General features: G+C 36.0%; 1 protein-coding gene across 4 annotated transcripts in view; it reads right to left on the bottom strand.

Annotated features, from left to right (window-relative positions):
- Positions 1 to 7,463: 7,463 nt before the first annotated feature.
- LOC139690950 (proton-coupled zinc antiporter SLC30A5-like) overlaps positions 7,464 to 25,797 on the bottom strand; it is a 56,095-nt gene continuing 37,761 nt past the window's right edge. For all 4 annotated transcript variants that reach the window (XM_071588622.1, XM_071588632.1, XM_071588640.1 and 1 more), the window contains exons 11-14: positions 18,517 to 18,608; positions 17,779 to 18,005; positions 11,928 to 12,056; positions 7,464 to 7,786 (exon numbers count right to left, since the gene is read on the bottom strand). In XM_071588622.1, the coding sequence (XP_071444723.1) occupies positions 7,628 to 7,786; positions 11,928 to 12,056; positions 17,779 to 18,005; positions 18,517 to 18,608 (607 nt within the window). In that variant the 3' untranslated portion in view covers positions 7,464 to 7,627. The remainder of the gene's footprint in view (positions 7,787 to 11,927; positions 12,057 to 17,778; positions 18,006 to 18,516; positions 18,609 to 25,797) is intronic.

The raw sequence follows: 25,797 nt of genomic DNA on the forward strand, positions 1-25,797 counted from the left end.
ATAACTAACTTACATTTGAATGTATCTACTCGATTTTTCTATGAACTTATTCACTTCCCGTGAAAACAAATTTACCTAGATTTCTTTTAGCAATGATGTTTATCCAATGGAAATACATAAAGTAGGAAAAGCAGCTGCTGGAACAATGCATTGGTTTTTGGAAAAAAACATGAGTGAGACGTTTCACACTGTATTTGTCAATTTGCTACAGAATGATGCCATATGTATTTTATCCGTCGACTTAATCAACATCTCCAATAGGAACTTCACTACTGCTATCTGGCTAGAACTGAATGGCATTCCTGTTTGCCATTAATGTCCCACTTTCAAACTAATTTAATGTCTTGAACTTTGGTAAGACCTTTGTTCTTCATCAGTTTTGAATTTTCACGCTTTTCTTTCTTATGCATTAGGGCCATTTCTTTCTGTTCCAGATGATTATCTAGCACTTTGTAGTTGACCACCTGGTTGTATAATGAGTGGGTGACTGCTTGTTCAATTAAGTGATCGAATTTGCCTTCCTTGCTACAATAATATGCAACTAAAAAAACATATCAGATAATTTCTCAAAAGCTCCTTGCTATGATACACGATTGAATTTCTGTGACCCTCCTTTGCCCATGCCTCCATGAGAAGTATTTAAAGCACAACTAATAAACTAATAACCATTCATTATAAGATGTACGAATAATAGAAATAGAGACAGGAACTATGAAACAAATAATGTAACTACTACCGTAATACTGTGAAAATTACTTACTCTGTTCCTAACCATAACATAGTCCAAAATTGTTTATCTGAAAACCCAGACATTTTTCACACATATGTGCTAACAATTTGGGTGATAAAACCATATATTCATGATGTTTAAATCCTGCATCCTGCAGAACTAAAATGCTTTCTCCGTATGGTCACTTCTGATTCCTAAATCGTAGTCCCCTACCTCAACACCATATCTCCCTTCATGTTCCTCTGCCCCATTACTATCACGTTTCCTTCCAGGAATGCCCACAATTATTTCCTCCGATTAATTCTATACCCTGTCAACATCTTCCTCCCTATGATTGTTTGGTGGCATGCAGACCTCAATAATGACCAAGTTTTTTGAGCTTATACTTCTACCAATAATATTCAATCACTCACCTGCTTGATGCTCCTTCCTAGATTTGTCTTCAATAATACTGCCACCATTTGCTAGCTCTGTTCCCTCCAATGAATATCATCTTTGCAATAATCCCACCTACCTATACCACTATTACTCCCTAGTATTCTGCCACCTCATCTTGCACAACCCAGCATTATCTAAATTTTCCTCTCTCCATCTTCCACTTTATATTTTCTAATTACCCTGTCCTCAACCTTGACCTGACTTTAAAAGTCCCAATTCTTACTGGCTTGATTTTCTTCTGGGTCTTCTTCTCATATGCTGCCGTTAATTGCACTTTGCTAGAGCCTCAAGTGATGATGACATAGAAGCCATGCCTCACTCCCCACTGGGTATGACACAGTAGCATTTAGCTGTGTCCTGTATTTGTGAAGAATCATTCCCATAGATGTGTCCAATCACTTATGAGATGTATAATTGATTTGGTTTCATGATGCCTTCCTCAATAGTATTTCAATATGACCCTATCACAGAAAAGGCCGCCCCACTTCGGTCACACACCTCTCACTGAGGAATAGACACAGCTCGGACTATCTCACATTTGGCTCCTAACCTTCAAACTATATGGTTACCCTATCAGAAATAATTATTATTGCCTCTGCCAACATAGCTTTTTGGGTCATCAGAATGTATAAGCCCTTTGAATGCATCAGTGTTAAAGCCTATTGGGAGGGAAAATTTCTGTTTCTCTTGCATATCCTACTAATCATATTCGACCTTAAAAAAATAATTCAAAGTACTGACAATTTTCAACTTTTCGTGGAAGCAAAAGTGTACAGCGATTTGATTTTTGAGAGCAAAAGGATCCTGGCTGCCCAAAATCATCAGAATTTTTCCTGGCTTATGGACCGATAGTAATGAGTGAAGGAAAGGTAAGACAATGGGGTCGAGGCTTCAGAAATGGCCACACAAATGTACATGATGAAGTACTGAGAAGCAGGCCCAGTATCCAGACTGATAAAATCATCCTATAAGTGGATCCAGATCTACTGATTGATTGGCGCTCAGGCTGGAAAATATCCTCTACTTGGATGCACCACTATTTACACAATTGTTATGGAAAAGCTCAAATATCACAAATTGTGTGCAAAGTGGGTATCAAAAATGCTTACCGATCAACACACAAACAAAGAATGTCAAGTGGACAAGCATTTTTGGACCACTTCTGACAAGATGGAGATGACATAGAGACCTTGTACATAGAGACCGCATCCTCTGCTTGCACTTAAATAGTAGCGTGATGAACAACAGTTTGAAGAAGACATGGAACTCAAGACCACTGTTGTCAACTGGTTCATTTCCCAGTTGGCAAACTTCTAAATTGAAGGAATAAAGAAGCTGGTGTTGTATTGTGAAAAGAGTTAAGAAGTAAATAGCAACTATGTATAAAAGTAAAGAACATATGTAGGACACTAAACTTGTATGTATAAACTTTTTCTAACAAATATCTTTTTTTATGACCAAACAGACCTACATAAAAAATTCCTCCTCATCAGTGTAGCAAAATTAAAACTAATTGTTTCAACATCCTTAATTCCACAGGAAAAACTTTAAACTTTACTCAAACATACACATTAAAGCTTGAGGCACAATCATATGCGCAAATATAAATTAATGCAGGTACTGGTTCACATTTATACATACGAGGGTAGTTTGAAAGGTTCTTGGAATCACCACCAGATATCAGTGCTAGCTCGAGTTTTCAACGTAGTAATATGTAAACCTTAATGAGTAAACACATAACACATCAGTACTCTGGGAAGAGATTTGTGGTGTGGATACCTTTCTTTTGTTGTTCACAGGTAGTGATTTATGAAGATGGAGAAATTTGAGATTCAAATGGTGATTAAATACTTTGTAAAAAAAGGCATTAAAGCCAAGGAAATTCATGCCAACTTTCAAAACACTCTGAGGGGACTCTTTTCTCCATCTTCAACTGTTGCCAATGGGAAGAACGAGTTTATGTTTGGTCGGGACAGCTTACATGATGATCCGCTAAGTGGATCGCCAAAATGTGCCACTACACCAGAAATTAATGCAAAAATGCATAAAATGGTCCTAGAGGATCGCCAACTGAAAGTGCAAGAAATTGTTGAAGCTGTAGGGATGTCATCTGAACAGGCATATCACATTTTAACAGTGGAATTGGATATGAGAAAATCATCTGCTAGATAGGTGCCACGACTCTTGACATAGGATCACAAACGCATCAGAGCGGAAATTTCCAAACCCATCTTAAGAGCAAAAGTGCAGTGGACCCAAGTTTCATCTGTTGATGAAACTTAGGTCCACTTCTATATCCCAGAGACAAAACAGCAGTGGAAACATGTTGATTCACCACCACCAAAGAAAGCAAAGTCAATACAGTTGGCTGGAAAGGTGATGCTTTGGTTTTTTGGGATGCAAAAGGGATTCTGCTGACAGAATATCTTCCGATTCGTCAAAAAATTACTGCCCAAAATTACATTAACCTCCTGGACTAACTAAAGCAAAAGATACACGACAAAAGGCCAGGTTTGGCAAGGAAGAAAGTCATATTCCATCAAGACAATGCATGCCGACACCCAAGTGTCAATACCATGGTCAAATTACATGAACTAAGCTACGAATTGTTACCACACTCCCCTTATCCACCTGATTTGGCTCAATGAGATTTCCATCTATTCCCCAAGCTCAAAGTTTCCCTGGTGGATGGAGATTCTCTTCAAACAAAGAACTAACAGCCAAATTAGATGGGTATTTTGCAGGCCCGAAGGAATATAATTTTCCAGGTGGGATCAAGACATTGGAACATTACTGGACCAAGTGCATTAGTACACAGGGAGACTACACTGAAAAATAAAAAAGTTTCACTGAGGTATGTTGTTTATTTCCAATGCCACAATACCATTCTGAGAAATGACTCTCTCATAAGGCTGGTGCTCTAACACCCCCTAACCCATGCCCTTATGGTTTGCAGGGTATTATGTTAATGGAGAAAATGCTTATGATTATCCTGCAGTAGAATATCCCAGAGACATCTTTGAAGGAAAAGGTTCGCATGAACTAGAAGCTTTGCATATAAAAACACTTGCTAAATGTTAAAGTGGACTTAAAATGGTAAGTGTTAAAGTACCAACATACAAATGGAGATGAGACAGTACGAATAAGAGGTTCTCTGATTAGTAGACAATTTTTTCTTACAACTTCATCTCTTTAGTAGCATTGCCTATGGAAGAATTCAATCAAATTCAAATCAAGAATTCAATAAATGGTAAAAGTAGTAGCATGATGAAACAATTACAGGCCTGAGAAATATTAGATTGACTGTTATCAAAACCACCATTAATAAAATGGTTCGGAAATTGTTTACTTAATTTAAATTTGTTTCTTTTATATTTCAAAGCGGTCCATTGAATATATCTATAAACAAAGAGGAAAAATATTTAATTAGTTTATGTGTATTATCTCATGTCATTTCTTTTCAATGAAAACTTTACTACTACATATTATTACAACTATTACAGAGGAATTGTGATAAAGCAATGGAAAAGAATTGAAAAAAACGTTCGTATTGAAATAACACAATTTTGATGGCAAGAGACAAAATTATACAAAAATTGCCCTTGAACAAACAAATTTACTATTTTAAAAAAATAATAAAATTGATGATTTTCAATCAGATTTCAAGCCTGGTCACAATCATGAAATTTCAATCAGAAATCAGGAAAAATCATATTAGTTTTAATGAGATGGAAGGTGAAGGATAAGAAAACATAAAGGATTAAAGTAGTAGTGAGAAGGGTCATGGGATGCAGACCATCAAGTTACTTAGACATAATGATTAACGCTGTAATTGACATAGGCTAAAGTAGCCCAGTAACCAACTGATTACCATCTCGGGATTGAAATCAAGAAATGGCATTCAATTGCTCTTTTATCCATCACCAGAAAAGAGGGACAACAAACAGAATGAGAAATAATAAATAGGACAAACAAGTACACAGTGATTAGGATGAGCAACATTGCATTTAAAGATTTGAATAGATCACAAATATAAAATTAGTCAAAATAGCCATCCATTATAATGGCCACAGCCGTTTATAATTTGCTACATACAAATTAACAAGGTTTTATTAAGGGAATGAAAGAATAAATATAATTGGCAAGCGACCTACAAATATATTGAGGATAAAAAATTTAATCAAGTGTAATGATATCAGGTTCTTATCCCAATAGTGAAGTTATTGTCAGAATTTAAATATGCTTACAAGAAGTTCATCCTTAAATAACCACAATAAGGAGCAGGTGGAAAGGTTGGGGAGGGGAGAGGAATGTGTGAAACCCCTTAAACATAGCACTGCATACGAACTACATTGTGCAGATAATGAAGCAGTATTTATAAGACAAGTAAACTAGAATGAAGATCAAGCCTTCGTTAGAAAAAAAACCACTGGTCACTCAGCAAACTATTCCACGGAAAATAGACCAAGAGTTCTGCCTGTATAAAGAATAAACTAGGACTAGATGCCTTTGGGAAAATGGAAATTTCACATATCAAAAACTCAAATGGGCAACTAGTCCAATAATTTTTAAACCCTTTTCACTCCCACATTCTCCATTTTCCAACTCACAGCACATTTTCACCCAGCAGCCCTCCTCCAACCAATTACCAATGTGGTACCTAGGTACTACCCAAATAACCTTTCTTTACAGTAAATCTGTCATACAGCAGATTCCCTGACATGTTCTTTCAACCTTCCCATAACATTTTCCACAACCCCACGGCCCCTTGAATAATCTTCTTTCTCACCATTTAAGATGGCCAATGGATTGTGATTTGACACTTTCCTCTCACCTCTCCTTTTTCCAACCCTTCTTCTCCTGTTCACACCTAATAATAAATACATGACCCAGGATAAAATTCTTGTTCATAATTGCCTGAAGATGTTACTCTGCAATGAAATCTTGATCATAAATGTAATTTGTATGCAGAATGGCTACGTATTTTCTCCAATCAATTTACTCTCAGAGTCAAATTATTATTCAGCATTTAGCCTGAAACATTTTCCTTTTGACTAATTAAAAATGCTGATGGCCATAAATGAAGAGGATGTAGAGAGAAATACAAGAGGCATACTCGAAAAGGAAGGGTCGTTTTCTTACATTTAAGTGTTATTGGGCCAGATCAAAGTTGTACACATGCAGTGCCATCCCATGATGTTTCAGAAGTCACTGAAGTTATTCCTTTGATTCAATATTAATTTGCCTGTCAGTGAATGTATATAGCATTTCCTGCAAAAATTGTTGCTCCTGCAATTAATGCGATTGATTTTTGTTTGCATCAGAATCATCAGCTGCTCAAATTCATCGGGAGTTGAACTTAGCTTATGGACCTACAGTAATGAGTGAAGGAAAGGTTAGACAATGATGTCACAGATTCAGAAATGGCCACACTAATGACCATATGAAGAGCAGAGTGGCAGGCCCAGTGAGAAGGAAACTGTTCAACAAGTGGACCAAGAGCTGCGATCTGATTTACAATTAGTGCTTTGGATGATAAATGTCCTCAGACGTACCACTATTTACATGATTGATATCTCAGATATCACAAATTGCATGTACAGTGGGTACCGAAAATGCTTACTGACCAACACAAAGAGGGAAGAATGTTGAGAGAATAAGCATTTTTGGACTTCTATTCTTGGTCCCAACCTTACACCTAGTGACTATTTCCTCTTTTTGAACTTGAAACAGTGGTAATGAAAAAATCCCACAACATCATACCTGAAGCTACGTAATTTGTTAGATATTGTGGCTTGATGGGCAAAAGTTTGAAGATGATGAGGAACTCAAGACTGCCAGAGACAACTGGTTTAATACCCAGGAGGCAAACTTCTACGTGGAGGGATTAAAGAAATAGGTGGAGAATTACAAAAAGTGTTAAGAAGTGAATGGTGATTATGTAGAAAAGTGAATTATGTTTGTAGGAAACTAAATGCCATCAATAAAAACTTTTTCCAACGCATTTATTTTTTATGAACAAACGGCCCTTACTTTAGAATATGCCTCATGTAAGACATGGTAGGTAGGACAAACGTGGACTTCTAAATCATTTTAGTACTTCAAAGCTAAATATATGCACCACAAATTGCTGCATTCTGAGCAGCAACATCAGCTTTTTAGGTTTCATTTATATTAACTACATCCATCTATTTTAAATAGGACCAGATACACAAAACTTACACCAGAAAGGAAGAAATATAACTTCTAAATATTTTAATCACAGATAGACAGTAGGTAAAAATATACGCCCATATAAATGTAGTTGTCTTATTCTTTAAGAAAATGCAGTACAACTTTACAGATCATTAGCATTCAAAGAGTCACAATTTACAAAAAAAACACTAAATATTCACCAATACATATGCACATGTTTCACACAGTTGACATAGAATAGGACACATTTTTACAGGTGGAAAGCTACAATGCTTTCACAACTGTCAATGCATTCTCTGCACAGAAATTAAATCCTTGCCCTCTGTATTTGGAGTTTAGGGCAACCAAATGGGCGAAAAACTCCTCCTTTTCAACCTGCACTGTTACTTGACGGAGGCCAATCTCTTTGAAAAGAGAGGTCACCTGGAAAATGGATTTATAGTTTTATAGTTTTTCCAATTTTGAAAAGCGATTATAATAATTTTTATTTACCCATAGAGCAGTACAGAGGTATGTAGTCATGTTCAGAGGACAAAAACCATGCAGACAATAAAAGATAAGTCAGGAAAATTATTAATTGAACCAGGAATGATTAAAGGAAATGGAAGTCAAATTAGGCCTTGACAGGGGACAAAATTCCTATGGACCTACCATAAGGATAAGGAAAAAATTGGAGAAGGAGCTTTCATGGAGAAATTCATTTACAAGAGAGGAAATTGGCTGGAAAATTTCATCATATCAGGATTAGTTCCTATTTAAAAGAAAGGAGAAGGCAGCCATCAGAGAGGACTACTGAACAATAAGTTTAGTTTGATTTCACACACACCTCATCTCGGTTTCAGGATCATCACTAAGAAGATGAAGAGAAGTGCAAATGATTAATTGGGGATGAACAGTTTGGGGTCAGAAACAGAAGAGGTATATATGATGTCATAGCAGTAATGAGGTCACTAAGAAAGAGGAACAGAGTACAAGCATACAAAGGTGGTCCCAGAAGTACCCGACCCAACAAAGAAAACACACAAATTTTGGAAAAAAATGTATTTATTTTTCAACATCTCCTTTCAGCTCTATACACTTTTCCCAGCGATGTTCAAAAAGTTTGATACCCTTTTTATAATAAGAACTGTCTTGCCCCTCAAAATAGCCATTAACTGCCGACATCACTTCTTCACGGTTGGAAAATTAGACCACTGAGGCATTTCTTCAAGTTTGCGAACAGAAAATAATCCAAGGGAGCTAAATCTGGCGAATAGGGTGTATGAGGTAGTTATTCATAATTTAATTCATGAATTTTGGCCATTGCAATGATGGATTTGTGAGCTGGTGCATTGTCTTGATGAAACAACACTTTCTTCTTAGCCAAATGCGGCTGCTTTTGCATAATTTCTTCACTCAAACATTGCAATAAATTTGCATAATACTTGCTGTTGATAGTTTTTCCTTTTCCAAGATAGTCATTGAAAATTATCCCACGCGCATCCCAAAAAAACCGACACCATGACCTTGCCTGCAGATGAAACAGTTTTTGCCTTCCATTATTGAAATAGAAAGAAAGACTCGTACTTTTCCACAGATTTAAAGAAGTTTTTGCCTTCTTTGGAGTCGGTTCTCCCTTTTGAATCCATTGTTTTCATTGTTCTTTTGTTACGGGTGTGAAGAAATGGACCCATATTTCATCCATGGTTATGAAAGAGTCCAAAAATTCGGCTTTGTTGCTGTGAAACTTTGCTAAACACTCAATTGAAACATCTTCATGACACTGGTTTTGCTCGAGTGTGAGAAACGCAGCACCCATCTTGCACACAGCTTTCTCATTTCTAAATTTTCAGTTAATATGTGATGCACTGAACTTTTTCAAATGCCTACTATGTCTGCTAGCTTGTGCACTTCCAGTTGACAACCATCCAATATCACTTTGGGGATTTTCTTCACCATTTCTGGAGTCGTCACCTCATTTGGTCAACCAATGCAATGCTCATCTTGACAGCTCGTACGGCCTCGTTTAAACTCTGCTAACCAATATTTTACTGCTGTAAACAAAGGAGCAGACTCACCCAGAGTAGAATCTAGTTCAGCTTTCATATTGGTCTGGCAGAGGCCTTTCAAATAAAAGTATTGTATCACATAGTGATAACCAATTTTCTCCATTTTCACAAATTCACTAAAAACGTTCACTATTAATGGCTGCCAAACAAATGCTAAACAACTTAGAAAAATATTCTTTATAGATTGCATACTTTCTAATACAGTGATATCATTTAAACAACTACCAACATCTCTAGGTCAAGCCAGGTACTTATAGGACCACCCTCGTAATGTATTTGTTTGTTTTATAGATTTTCAAGAAGGTATTACATAATTAGAATAGAGTAAAATTAATGAATATACTCATATTAACGAAAATAAGAGTTGACCGGATGGATAGGAGACTAATCCACAACCTGTGCATGTCTCAGACTGCTCGGGGGCATGTGGTGGATAGAGAGTCAGAATGGGCAATGTTAGGAAGTGTGGTAAGACAGAAGTGCTCATTATCACCCAAGCTTTTCAACAAATATGTATAAGAAACGGCTCAAGAGGCATGGAAAGAACTGGAAACAGAATGAAAGCTGATGGAAAATTCATAAAATCACTTCCACAATAAAGTTAAAATAAATACTTCTTTATTGAGGAAGTGTAAAGTTTCTTTTTTACCCTCATCATGAAGAAATTCCAGTAAGTTAAACCTGTTATGTTCATAAAATCAGTTAAGTTTCCGGATGATCAAGCTTTAGCTTACTAGCCAGCCAAAGAGTTGGAAGCATTGCAGAGCACATTATAATGTTTGTGCGATGGGTATGATTTCCTTATCTTAGAAATATTCTTGACCAAAATGTTCAAAGTAGTAAGGATATAAGAAGAAGAATGAAGTTGGGCAAATAAGTTTGCAAAAGGGAGAGGGAATTGATGATGAGGACATTGAGTAAGAATGTCAAGAAATGGATTGTTAAAACATTGATAAGGGTGTGGAAAATGATGGAAAAGATGAAATAACAGAAAGGAAAACATATTAGAAACTGCTAGGTATGTTAGGGAGGATATAGGAGAAACCCCTATGAAATGAGAAAGATGGATGCTGAGTGTTATGGTTGGAAATAGGCTGTTAAAGACTGTGATTGAGGATGGACTGTAAGGCAAGCGAGGAAGGAGTAGGAATAACACTGGTATATTGGATGGAATAAAGGGTGGAAAGAAATACGCAGAAATGAAAAGAGGATTGTTGTAATGTTCAATGTTAGGTTTTGTTTTGTTAGGAGGGCCTAGGAAAATTATTCTTATACTGATGTATAGTCTGTGCCCATCCAAAAACTAATTGATAGAGTACTAATTATGATAATGCTTTGTCAGTACAGTACAATGTTACACGTCAAAACAAGTTATATACATAACCTGTGGGAACAAATATTTTGCTCTGTTTTTTATAATATTGGATGAGCTTATTCATAGTACAGAATGTTGTTTAAAGAAAATATTTTGTGCCCTATTTTAACAGGTTCAAATACAAAATGTTTACCCAGTGTATCAGGCAAAAAGGTAATGGGCATGTGCCCTTATATGTACCATCCCCACTCTTTTTTTGAGTTCCTATGAAGAAAATGCACTAGATTTTTTATGCACTAGAATTATATTCTGAATTTTTACTATATTACATTATATTTTTTTAATAAAAAAAACTGAACTATCATTATTCAAAGATGGTATGGTTAGAATTTTTTAGTAATTCAAAAAGAGTTAACATATCAGAGCAATTGTATGGTTACCAAGGTTAGCAGATATCGTTTTTCCATGACTTGATCATGTCAGAAAACATTTGTACATTATTATTATTTTATTATTATTTTGTTATTATTTTATTATTATTTTATTATTATTTTATTATTATTTTATTATTATTTTATTATTATTTTATTATTATTTTATTATTATTTTATTGTTATTTTATTGTTATTTTATTGTTATTTTATTGTTATTTTTTTTTTTATTATTATTTTATTATTATTTTATTATTATTTTATTATTATTTTAGAATTACGTTGCAATTAGGCGAGTTTCCTGGTGGCAACCGTCAAGTTTGGTCAAAGATAACTCTTACAACGAAAATTACATACATACACGCACTATAAAAACAGATGAGAGACAAAATATTTTTACATACAATGACACTTCCACATCACATACAAACAAACTTCCACATTACATACAAAATGCCGCCCACATCACATACAAACATAATTTTAATAACTACAATTAGGTTTATTACCCAGTGGCTGCTTTATATTTATACTCGTTATGTAGTTAGTATAGTTATTGCAATGGAAGGCTTTCATTAGTAAAGGAGCTCGGCTTAAAAATTTGATGGAATTTATTAAGTATATATTCAACATTGATTTATAATTGTGTGGGTTGAATATGTAGACTAAACCTTCAGGTTCTTTCATTAAATGCATGAAAATTTCTTAACTGCTAAAATCAGCAATTCTACATCCTTAAACTCAAAAGATTTAAAAAGTAATTTTATTACCTGCTGAATAATCAACTGTTCACTTGCTTCAGATTTAGCTTGAACATGCAGTGTTCCAAAGCAGGTATCAGCAGAATGCTGCCAAAATTGTGAATGGCTAACCCCAATTATGCCATCCACTGAAAGAACCTAAAAAAACAATATTTAAAAATATTGGCACTGTGCAATAACAATAACATTAGACCACACACACTGGAATTTTATGTATTCTAATTTTGATTAAAGATAAAAAGACCTGACACTTCCTATCTCCATTTTGAGACATAAAAGTAATAAATAATACTATATAAGAGGATAAAAATATGCATTTATCCACATAAGAAGCACTGATTGCATTGATACTAAGAAACAAAGAGTATATTTGGGATGTATTTGTTTATTTCACAGATTCCAAGGAGTTTGACATAGTATGTAAATTGGGTAAAATGAATGTATTTCTACAGAAGATACAGGTAGACTATGGGATAAAGCAACTGATCCACAACCTCTACATTTCTTAGAATGCTCAGGCGCATGTAGTAGATGGGCACTGCCAGGAATTGGGGTGAGAACTGGAGATAGGAATAAAAGTTGGTAGATAATTCATAAAATCAGTTAGGTTTTCATATGATCAAGCTTTAGTTTACCAGTCAAGCAAGGAGTTTGAAGCATTGCACAGTGAACCAGAAAGTCATTGCAAAAGGTATGGGATGAGTTTAAATATAAGCAAAATAAGTTATGCAGCTTTTGAGAAAGAGAAAAGCTAAGCTAAATATTAAAATAGGAGGTCATTAACTAAGTAAGGTGGAACAGTTTTCCTTTCGAGATGTGGGTGTGGAGAAGTATGGAGAAGGGAAAATGGACAAAAAAGAAACGATTAAGTACCAGGCAGGGTAGAGGAGAAGAGGGGATTGTTGGCAGAAATCCAAATGCAGCAGGAAAAATGGATGCAGAGCATTCTAAAAGATGATGGATGTTAAAACTGTGACAAAGGAGAGAAGGTTAGGCAAACAAGGAAGGGAAGGAGAAGGATAGGCATGTTGAAAAGAATTTATGGTTTCCGGTGTAACTTTATGGAATCAATTCACATTGGAAATCAAACAATAGTAACTTTGTGATTCCACAGAAAATTTATTACGATACAACCTGGGTTTCAACGCTCAACGTCATCTTCACCTGAATATTTTCATTTCCAACATGTTGGATAGAATGAAGGGGGGTAGAATGTGGGTGGAATTGGAGAATGGTTTACTCTAGTGTGATTGTCAGGTTATGTTTGTCAGCAAGGTCAAGAAACATAGGGATTTTAAGTTTATGTCCATCTACAATCTAACTTAAATAAAAAACCTTATGTTCATTCTGAACAGTTTTGAGGGTCATTCAATAAGAAAAGACACAAATACTCTCATTTAACAACTATTGAATGAACATTCAGGGTCAGGATCGTAGTGATGGATCCAGACTTCGTCAAAAGTCACTATTCTTTCAAAAAAAAAGTGTCTCTTTCAATCAAACTTCGTTGATTTAAGTCTTGAATAATGGAAAGAATCAATTCTTAAGTAGCAGTAGTTTTTAGGGGAGGCGACCGACAGCTAAGGTCATTTGCGCCACAAGGGATGGACAGGAAAGGGTGAAGGGAGGAGAGAAACCCGGCATCGGCATTAGCCTGCTCTTTACGAAAGGCGCCAAGGGGTCCGCAGCTTAACGTCCCATCCGACGGACGGCGTATTCACTCAAAATGCCCTCCACAAAGCACCTCAAGTAGGGATCGAGATATCTCTGAAAAATATTCAACACCGCCGGGATTCGAACCCTCGCCCTCAGGGTGAGAAGCCAGTACGTTAGCCCATGCAACATCTCGATCCCCATCAATTCTTAATGAGCATCATTAAGCTGCCTAGGAACCAATCTCGAACACGTTTTTCTGTACTTGAAATGATAATCAATGATATTGTGAATATTTCCAAAACTTACTTGAACTTCTTTAGCTTTCATTTCTACAATAATTCTTCTGTTATCGCAAATAAGTCCATCGATCCTCAATTCCAAAGAGGAACCAGAAACTAAATTGGATGCCCACTTTGGGGTTCATCACCCACACTTGTTCAGCCACTTTTAAATCCATTAACCCATTTGTAAATATTTGGACAGTTCATACAACTTCTCCCGTATTGTATCAACATTCTGGAAAATAATTCACTTGGTTTTAAACCTGTGACTAAAAATCTAATGACAGAGCACCGTTCTTCTAAGGTACAGTCTTCTAGAAGACCTGCTATAGAGAACTGAAGATTTTGAGGTTAAGTTGAGATAAAATAATCAAACACCTGATCAGAACTCATCCCAAGGTGGCCAACTAAAACCCTGAAAAAACGGTAAAGATTCATTCAATAGTTTTAAAATAAGAGAATTTGCATTGTTACTTATTGAGTGGCCCTTTTTGTGTATGTGTGCCTCTACAGTCACATACAATATTTTCCGGCTAGTAGAGGAACCAACTATTATTAAGAGCACATCATGAATATGAGTATTTACACTAAATTATACTTGCATAATTTAAGACCAGCAGAAAATGCTTCCGTGGAAGTAAACACAGTAAAATCTTTTATTTGTATTTTGCTAGGGACCCCAGTAAAAAATGTAAAATGCAGAAAAAGGAAAACATATATTTTTTTTTTAAAGGTAATCTACCGGTTAAGGTAGGTTTTTGGATGGACACAACTACCAAACAAATATTTTATTACTCCTAACAGAACACAAAATCCATCATCCTACTCTATATCAGGTCCCTCTTCATCTCTGAGTACTTTCTTCCTCCCTTCATCCCGTCCAACATCCCTATCCTGTTCCTTCCCTTTCTTCTTTTGCCCAACATTCTACCCTCTATCACAGTCTTCAACATCCCACTGCCGGTCAACACCCCCTTCATCCACTTTTCCTGCCTCCATAGGATTGCTCCCAACAAACCCCTCTCTTCGCCCACCATACCAAGTACTTCCTCATTTGTTTTCTTCTCTGTCCATTTTACCTTCTCCATTCTTCTCCACACCCACATTTCAAAAGCCTCCAATCTACGTCTATCCTCCTGCTTCAATGACCACGTTTCCGCACCGTACATATATACGCTCCATATCAAAGTTTTTAAGAGACTTTTCTTAACATCCTTACTCAAAGTCCCCGTCATCAACTCCCTCCTCCTTGTGAAAGCCTCTTTGCCTAGCGCAATTCTTCTCCTTACGTCCCTACTACTTTGACCGTGTTGGTCCAAAACTTACCGAGATACGTAAACTGTTCTACCTGCTCTAGTTTTTGCCCTCCTATTTTAATGTTAAGCTTGGCCTTTTTCTTTCTAGAAAATCGCATAACCTTTGTTTTATTAATATTGATTCTCATCCCATACCTGTTGCACTGAATTTCCAATTCACTCAGCAATGCTTGCAGCCCCTTGGCTGACTGACAAACTAAAGCTTGGTCATCAGCAAACCTAACTGATTTTACGAATTCCCCGCCCACTTTCATTCCTACCTCGATTTCTTCCCATGCCTCTTTGATCATTTCCTCTGCATACAGGTTGAACAGCAACGGTGATAATGGGCAACCCTGCCTTACACCCCTTCCTAACACTGCCCATCCTGACTCCCCATTTCCCACCCGCACCTGAGCAGTCTGAGACATGTACAGGTTGCGGATTAGCCTCCTTTCCCTCAAATCTATTCCTATTTTCTGCAATATACTCATTAGTTTTTCCCAATTCACTCTATCAAATGCTTTTTCGAAATCTACGAAACAGGCAAATACCTCCTGGTTGTGTTCTATATTCCTCTCGATTAATAATCTCATTACTGCAATGGCATCACGAGTATCTCTCCCCTTCCTAAACCCAAACTGATCATCCCCTAAGTAATCATTTGCCCTACTCTCTATCCTGTTGTTTATGATCCTGAGAACAACTTTAGCTGCGTGGGATATCAAACTAATTGTCCTATAGTCTTCACATGACGTGGCCTTTACCTTTTTCGGAATAGGAACTAAAACTGATCTGACAAAGTCTTCTGGCCAGGTTCCCTCCTCATAAATACTACGGATCAGCCCATATAGCCTCTTCCTCCCACCTTTTCCTAAGCATTTTAAAAGTTCCACAGGAATGTTATCTACCCCCACGGCCTTATTTAGTTTCATCTCCCTTAATGCCCTTTCTATCTCATTGTCTAGTATGCCTGGACCTAAGCTGTCTTCCTCTACGTCATTTTCTTTTTCAATGTCTAACTTTGTTGGTCTGAGTTCTTTACTATACAGTTCTTCTATATACTCCTTCCATCTCTCTTGGATCTTTCCTGCGTCAACTATTACCTTATATATATATATATATATATATATAAAAGTATATATATATATATATATATATATATATATATATATATATATATATCACACACACACACACATATATATATATATATATATATATATATATACAGAAACATATATAAGGAAAAGGGATAGGAACACGTATAAAGGACGAACACAATAGAGGTGGGGAAGGCGGAATCGAACGGATCACAAGAGTAAAAATATCTCCTCAACCGGGACTCGAACACCGGATCTTTCCACTTGCCGGGCGGATGCTCTTAACCACTTGAGCTATCGAGGATAGTCAATTTACCCTGAGATCCGTGGGTCTAATATGTCGCCAAGGAGATTCCTGGCTGAAAGAATCGGGGCGCTTGGCGACATATTAGACCCACGGATCTCAGGGTAAATTGACTATCCTCGATAGCTCAAGTGGTTAAGAGCATCCGCCCGGCAAGTGGAAAGATCCGGTGTTCGAGTCCCGGTTGAGGAGATATTTTTACTCTTGTGATCCGTTCGATTCCGCCTTCCCCACCTCTATTGTGTTCGTCCTTTATACGTGTTCCTATCCCTTTTCCTTATATATGTTTCTGTATATATGAGTATTTATTCGCCGTTTGGCGGGATTTCGTGTTTGAATGTGTATATATATATATATATATATATATATATATATATATATATATATATATATATATATATATATATATATATATATATATATATATATATATATATATATATATATATATATATATATATATATATACACACATACATATACACATATACCTGTGTGTGTATATATATATATATATATATATATATATATATATATATATATATATATATATATATATATATATACACATACATACATACATATATATATACATATATATATATAAATGAGTGAATTATACCTTTAACCAGGGCTTGGAGCTCAATGGTGCAATTTGCAGGAAAAAATTGTAATTGTGCATTTCTACAGTACATCGTCTACTGTAAGTCTTAGAGTGGGAGAATTAGACAGTAAATATTTTTGTATTTTAATCAAGAGTAAAAATGTTCTTAATCTTAATAATGAATAAGTTCTGAAATTACAGTAAATGTTAGTCTCATATTGCACCATAAATTATTAGTACTAACTTGAAGACTTTAGTAGTGCCAACTCCAGTTCCTTACCACAATAAAAACAAAATGAACAATTTAAATTACTTTATCTCTTCAAGCAGTGCGCTACACAGTAAATTATGTTCCAACCTATGCTGGTACTATTATATCTACTGTTTGAGCATACAGAAAATTTTATGCTTCAGGTGCCTTAGGCAGTCCAAAAAGATCTGGTATGATTAAACATTATAAGCAAAAAAGTACAGATATGCACTTCATTATGAACAGTTTTCATTCTTCAAACAGCTTGCTATGATAATGCACTAATCCTGGTTGATACCAGCTAGTAAAAGAAACTTTTTCAAAAAGAATATTCAGTAAGCTCAAATTTAAACAAAATATTACATACTTTTTCCATTACAGCCACAATTTTCTTATCGGCATCTAAAGGTGTACGAAGAAGCAACACCAAACAAGAATGCTTCAAGAACGGAATGACACTAATGAAAATTAAAACAGCAATGAAAATTGAGCATATAGGATCAGCAATAAACCATCCAAATTGCTCAATTAGAACAGAGGATGTTATGACTCCAATACTTCCAAGTGTATCAGCTAGAATGTGGAGAAATACACCTAAGGAAAAGAAAATGTTTATATATATATAAGAAAACATGTAGAAGTGTATTTCATACAATAATTAACTAGTGTGTGTAACAAGTTAATTTGATTTATGTAGATTCCCAGTGCAAAGGAGAAACTACATCCAAAATTACGTGTGTATTGGAATTTCATGCCTTAAATAAATAATAATATACCTCTAGCAACAATTTACACAATTATCTTTTTTAAATCAACAATAAAATATTCCTAAAGAATTTTGCTAAGAGGGAAAATATTGAGGGTGAGTTCAAACAATTGTTCTGAGGCGTGAATATGCCGCTATCAATAAATATTGGACATAAATGTTCATATACTTCATCTTTTAAGATTTTGGTAACTGATTTACATTAATCAATGCAACTTTAGAAAATATTGTTCATGAAATTACGGATGCACTGAATTTTACATTAAACATGCATGATGATGTAACTTTTGAGTCAACTGGATATATATACATGGCCCATAATACTTAAATAGGAATCACCTTCGACATTAGCATTGTGTGAGTGCCCATGCTGGTGGTGATGTTGATGTGGGTGATTATCATGCCCCGTTGCTGCAGGAGAGTGCCTCGAACTAGAAAAATGGCATGAACATTTGTTGAATGGAGCACCAGACTCTTATGGAAAAAATATTCATGAGTTTACATGCTTTCTGACAGAAATCATTTATCATTCCTAGTTATGAGGAATATTTTAATAACTCTATATATACAGACTAATTGTTTAAGTTCATTGATTCTGATAACTTATTGAGATCACAATAACATCAACAACATGTGAAGAACACTCTTAATGATCTTTTTATTTAATATTGTTATAATTGGTTCTTTTTTTACCTGTTACTCATGATAATAGGAAATGATATTGATCTTACAGTTAGGAGATATTCAGTAACTTCTGCTCTTTTAGAGCTGTGAATATTGTACCTGGTCAAGTTTTATTTGTTTCAAAGGGACATGAGGTGAGGGTTCAATCAGAAATGAGATTACCACAATTTTTTCACTAAATATTGAATGAATTTCATATGGTTAAGTTACAATTTTTGATTTGATTGTAGATTAACGAAATATTTATCGATTTTTGAGCAAATATACCAAAAAACAAATCAATAAGACACTACTTGTAGCAACACAAGTGACACATTTCTAGCACATGCTGTCTGTAGCCTCAACTCCCGCTTTGTTGTTGTTGTTGTAAAACAAAATGATGTAAGATTTTTTATAACTTATCTGAAATTATAACATATGAGTGCATTTTACTTGGTGGAAGGATATTAAGATTAATTTGTCCATCTGTTACTCATGATGATAATATGATCTTCCTTGTTTTTACATGCTTTATTTGAATGACTCCTTTTATTCATGAGGAGATGGGGTAATTCTTGCCTGTTTTATAGTGGCATAACAATAGCACCAAATTATGGAAAAGGTAACAATCAAAGAATAGTGTTCCATATAATGGAATTGGTAAATAGTGAAGGTGTAGCGCACATGGTGAATAATATGATCTCCCATTCAATAATTCTTCCCAGTGCAATAAACTAAAGACTGAGCTAGACTCTCTTGTATAGTCCAGCCAAAACCTCCTAATGTTATCCATCGCGACTTTTAATTAGAGAAGAAAACAAGAAAACTCAGATACATGTGGTTGAACAGTCACATATGATATATGAATTCTATTGGCTTAACCATAAACATGGTAATCTACCCGAAGGTTGGTTCGGAAGGTGTTAGTAGAGTTTACCCAATACTACGCCCAACAACATGTAAAATTCACACATCAAGGTAAGGGAGCCAGATCCTTTCCCTATAACACTTCTGGTTTCTCAGGAAGTTCTGGTACCCAAAATATCATACAGCTTGGGTGAAGCTGAGGGTGCCCATAGAACAATGCTCAGAAATCAAACCCAGGCCCCTTGGTCAGTAGTCTACCATTCACCCCTGGACTACCACATCCCCTTTCTGATGGCTTATAGCATAAAAATGGTTCAGTGATTTTTCTGTTATAACTATTCATAATTATGGTATGGCATCCGATGCAGGTAATGCAAATTTTCAGCATTAAAAAATATACCCATCAGCTCTTATCACACCCCAAGTAATAAGGAATTTAAGATTGGCCATAGTCAGTATAGAAAACAGAAAGATGCATGGCTGAATAAAAATACACACATACATGAAAGTGCATAAGATTTGCAAGGTGGGAAGAAGATATAAAATGAGAAGTGTAAAAATATTAAAAATTGAGAGCCTCAGTGAGAAAAAGAAAGAAAAATACAGGGTGAAAACAAGACATGGGTCACATGACCTCAGCCAACTTTCAAGGTATAAGCCCTTGTAAAAATAACCAAAATATGTTAATGTAATTTTAACTTTATCTCAACAATTTTCAAATTGAATTAAATTGCGTAAAAAGTTCTAAAAAATTAAACAGATTTGCATGAATAAATTTTAATTTGAATGCAAACTTTGTATCATAAAATCCTATACATTCTTCTAAAAATTTACTTCTTAAGTGAGAGTTGCTAGATGAAAATAACAGAACAGAAAATGAGTGATTGTTAAGATTCTCACTGTGAATGATACACTAAGCCCCTCTTCAATTCTGCATATTTCCTTCCTCTTTTTATTCCATCCAACATGCCTATCCTATATCTACCCTTTCCTTGCTTGCATAACATTCTCTCCTCAAGCACAGTCTTTGATATCTCATTGCCAATCAGAATGATATGCATCCATCTATCCTGCCTCCTTTGGATTTCTCCCATCAATCCCCTCTCCTCTCCCATCATACTAAGCACTTCCTCATTAGTGTGACCATGTTTCCACATCGTACATAACTACACTCCATATAAAAGTTTTTGATGAGCTTTTCTTAACATCCTTACTCAAAATCCCTGTCATCAATTCCCTTCCCCTTGTGAAAGCTTCTTTACCTAATTCAATTTCTCTCTGTTTATCCCTACTACTTCGACCATTGTGGTCCAAATACTTCCAAGATAAGGAAACTATTCCATCTTATCTAATCTATGCAATCCTATTTTAATATATAACTTATATTCCATGAACCTAACTGATTTTATGAATTGTTCAGGGACTTTGATTCCTATCTCCAGTTCTTCCATGTCTCTTTTATCATTACCTCTACATACATGGTATGGATAAAAGTAACAGGCACAATTATTCCCTGACATGACTATATGCTGCAGCACACAGGCTTGGTGGTGGAGGGTCTGACCTTCAACATTCACCTAGTGCCTGCAAGCGTTCATCAAGGCTAGATCGACATTGGGCATGATTTGCCAAGTGTTCAAGGATGAAAGAACGTCACAAACTGCAGTTTTTAAGAAACAAAATCTCTTCAAACATGTAATATGTGTGTGAAATGCTGAATACAGACAGTCAGTTAAGTGTCCGCATGATCACAAATTGGCATGGATAAGATGACAATGCAAACCATTAGCACTGAAAATTTAGCTATGCAAAACAGCTGCAGTAAACTCATCCATAAGGTCTTGATGGATGACCAAAAGCAGAGCCAAGTGTCTGCTGGTAAGTACAGCTCCATTGGCACCAACAGACTACTTCCTATTCCCAAAAGTGAAAACCTCCCTCAAATGACACCACCATGGGCCCCTATGTGCCATCAAAGAAGCTCGCATGGGTACACATACAAGGGTAATCCCAGAAGTACCTGACCCAACAAAGAAAACAAAAACTTTGGAAAAAAATGCATTACACTTTTCCCAGCGGTGTTCAATAAGTTAGATACCTTTTTTTTAATAAGAACTTTCTTGCTCCTCAAAATAGCCATTAACTGCCAACATCACTTCATCACAGTTGGAATACATAATCTGATGGGGTTAAATCTGGCAAACAGAGAGCATGAGGTAGTAATTCATACTTTAATTGATGAATTTTGACCATATCAATAACGGATTTGTGAGCTGGTATATTGTCTTGATGAAACAACACTTTCTTCTCTGCCAAATGCGGCCGCTTTTGCATAATTTCTTCACTCAAACATTGCAATAAATTTGCATAATACTTGCTGTTGATAGTTTTTCCTTTTCCAAGATAGTCAATGAAAATTATCTCACGCGCATCCCAAAAAAACTGACACCATGACCTTGCCTGCAGATGAAACAGTTTTTGCCTTCTTTGGAGTCGGTTCTCCCTTTTGAATCCATTGCTTTCATTGTTCTTTTGTCTCAGGTATGAAGTAATGGAACCATGTTTCATCCATGGTTATGAAATAGTGCAAAAATTCTGCTTTGTTGCTGTGAAACTTTGCTAAACACTCAATTGAAACATCTTCACGACACTGGTCTTGCTCGAGTGTGAGAAACGCAGCACCCATCTTGCACACAGCTTTCTCATTTCTAAATTTTCAGTTAATATGTGATGCACTGAACTTTTTCAAATGCCTACTATGTCTGCTAGCGTGTGCACTTCCAGTTGACAACCATCCAATATCACTTTGGGGATTTTCTTCACCATTTCTGGAGTCGTCACCTCATTTGGTCAACCAATGCAATGCTCATCTTGACAGCTCGTACGGCCTCGTTTAAACTCTGCTAACCAATATTTTACTGCTGTAAACAAAGGAGCAGACTCACCCAGAGTAGAATCTAGTTCAGCTTTCATATTGGTCTGGCAGAGGCCTTTCAAATAAAAGTATTGTATCACATAATGATAACCAATTTTCTCCATTTTCACAAATTCACTGAAAATGTTCACTATTGATGGCTGCCAAACAAATACTAAACAATTTTGCAACTTCAAACTTGAAATATATGCTTTAGAGATTGTATACTTTCTAATACAGTGATATTTTTCAAACACCTACCGCCATCTCTAGGTCAGGCTGGGTATTTCTGGGCCTTTCAATATAAAGACTTTCCGGAATAAGCCAACCAGTTACTAGTGTTACGAGCCTTTGGGTTGAGGAGAAGCCGCTAGCAAAAGTGCGTTGACATTCCAGGGATATACTCTGTACTTGGAAGAATTTTCAGGTATTGAGCAATATCTGAAATTATCTATTTTTCCAAAACTTTTCCTGATATTTTTTATAAAAACCAATGAACACTGATCAGACAATTTCTTCAGGTCAAGGTCCTCTCTCATGAGTGCTACCAATTAGTCCACAAAATGTCTTCCTCCCAGCTTTTCCTAAACTAAGTAGTTCTGTGGGAATTTATCCTACCCCATGCCTTCTTTGATTTCAATTCCCTTTGTCCTTTCTATATTATCATCAAGTATACCTAAGCTAACCTCATTCACACCATATTTTATTTCTATGTCTAAGTTTGCTGGCCTGATGTCTTTACCAAACAGTTCTTCTATGCATTCCTTCCATCCATCTTGAATATTCTCTGGTTCATGTAATATTCTGAATAATCTTTGATTGTTATCACAGATTTTCCTTTGGTATTTCCTGATAATATTGCTTTGTATTTCCTGAGTGTGTTGTGTTCCCTGCATCAAGCGAAATTTTCACCCTTCTTTGCAAACTTTCTATATCCTTGCACTGCATCTTCCACCACACTTTTTTTAGCTCTGTTAACTTTCTGCCTCAGTTTTTTATTTAATGCTTTATACTTTCTTCTACATATCTCAGTGTTTACATTTCCTTCCCTCACCTATCTTTCTACTTGTATTGTCCATAATTCATAGTTTTTCCTTGTCCTTTTCCTATTTACTGTTCCTGTGGTTTCACTTTCAGCTTTCAATATCTCTTCTTTGTTATGCTTCCCTTTTTCCTTACATTGTACGCAGCTCCCTTTCACTCATCATTTTCTCTAAAGCTTGCTGACACTCCTTTCTTCTCATTCCTGTTAATGTTTCAAAATTCCATTTGTTAATTCATCTTCTGTGTTATCTTTAGAATTGAATGCTAACTCGATTATTACTAAATTATGCTATGAATCCACATAAGCTCCTAGGAAACTGAGCAAATTAATCACACTGTTCCTAAACCTGCACTTCACCATAACATAGTCCAACTGATATGTGGCTTGTTCAATAACTTCTCTCAGAAATTCCATGAGATAATGCTCGTAGCATCAGAAAAGGTTTGCATTTATTAAGCCTCATCTCTTACCTGACTGCTGTTAAAGTTTCAGTTATACCAATCAGGTTGTTTCATTTTCATAGACAACTGAAGCAACAAACTTTTGTTTATTTAGAAAAATGGAAAAGAATAAGTATTGTGCGATGATTGAATACTTCTATTAAAAAGGCTTAACACCAAAAGAGATCAAAGCCAAGTTGGTTGAAGTTCATGGCACATCTGGTCCTAAGATTGGGACTGTTTACAATAGGGTAAATGAGTTAAACATGGCTGTACATCCACAAATAATGAACATTGTTGGGGATGTCCAGTGGAAGTGACTTCTTCCAAAATGATTGACAAAATCCATGATATGGTTTTGTGTGATCCCAAAATCAAAGTTCATGAAATAGTTGAGGACATAGGCATATCACATGGTAGAGTGTACTGAATGAATAATGAATAACTGATCGTAGCACTTTCCGACTTGATAACATTTTTATTTTACGACTGGGTTTCAATGTATTATATCATTATCAGGTACCTGATATTACATCATCATAAGGTACCTGATGATGATGTAATACATCAAAACCTGGTCGTAAAATTAAAAAAAAATACGAGGGTCATCCGGAAAGTAGTACCCGTTCGTGAAATAAAGACACAAAAGTAAATATTAACAAACATAAAAAATTTTATTTGAAAGAGGATACTTTAAACTACTTCTCATCATAATCTCCAAGCAAATTAAGGCATTTGTCATAACGTGTGACAAGTTTCTGTATTCCTGCTGCATAGTCCTTCGCCGCCAGCTCATTGAGATACGTGAGGGACCCATCTTGCACAAATTTTTGCATAATGCAGATGGTGTTTAACAATTTCATGAACAATTGTTCGAGAAACATTGGGAAAATGCTCACAGATGTCATCAATTGTGACGCGCCGATCGTTCCTCACGAATTCGTCAACTGAGCTCACCAGTTGGTCTGTAATGACAGACGGTCTCCCCGAACGCTCATCGTCGTGTGTGTTCCCCCTCCCCATGTTGAAGTTGCGACACCACCGCCGAACAGACGACTCGTCCATTACATTGTCTCCATACACCTCCTTTAATTGGCGATGAATATCACATGGGCGAACGTTTCTTGCATTGAGGAATTTAATCACTGCCCTCACTTCACAACTGGCGGCGTTCTCAATTTTTTTAAACATTGTAAACAATCACAGAAACAACACAGGCAATGCTAGCGTCACGCAACTTGGCTCAGAGAAGGCAGACAAGCCACTGAAGCTATCTGACCTCGTCCAGCGGCTACTCGCGTCGTCAGCACTTCATGCGGCACGAACGGGTACTACTTTCCGGATGACCCTCGTATATAGAGGAAAAGTGCTACGATCAGTTATTAATTATGTTTGACTTCCACCACATCATGCCTGAAGCTACTCAATTTGAAGAGTGTTTTTAGTTTTGCACAAAAAATTGGGTGGAAAAAAATCTCGTGCCACATTTTCTCTCAGTGGAGAATGAACAATTATGTGGTCGATTAGGAGGCTGGTTTGGCTTTTTCATTCTCAATCCTGACAAGTTTCGATCGATAGATCAATAAATAATTCTGGACTAAACATGGATACACTACTACACTCCAGGGACAAAGGAACAGATCAAACAGTGGGTTACTGAAGGCGATCTGGTTCTGAAGAAGGCAAAGATG

This window comes from Hetaerina americana, unplaced genomic scaffold (genome assembly GCF_022747635.1).
Source record: "Hetaerina americana unplaced genomic scaffold, ioHetAmer1.1.p SCAF_1, whole genome shotgun sequence".
Lineage (NCBI taxonomy): Eukaryota > Metazoa > Arthropoda > Insecta > Odonata > Calopterygidae > Hetaerina > Hetaerina americana.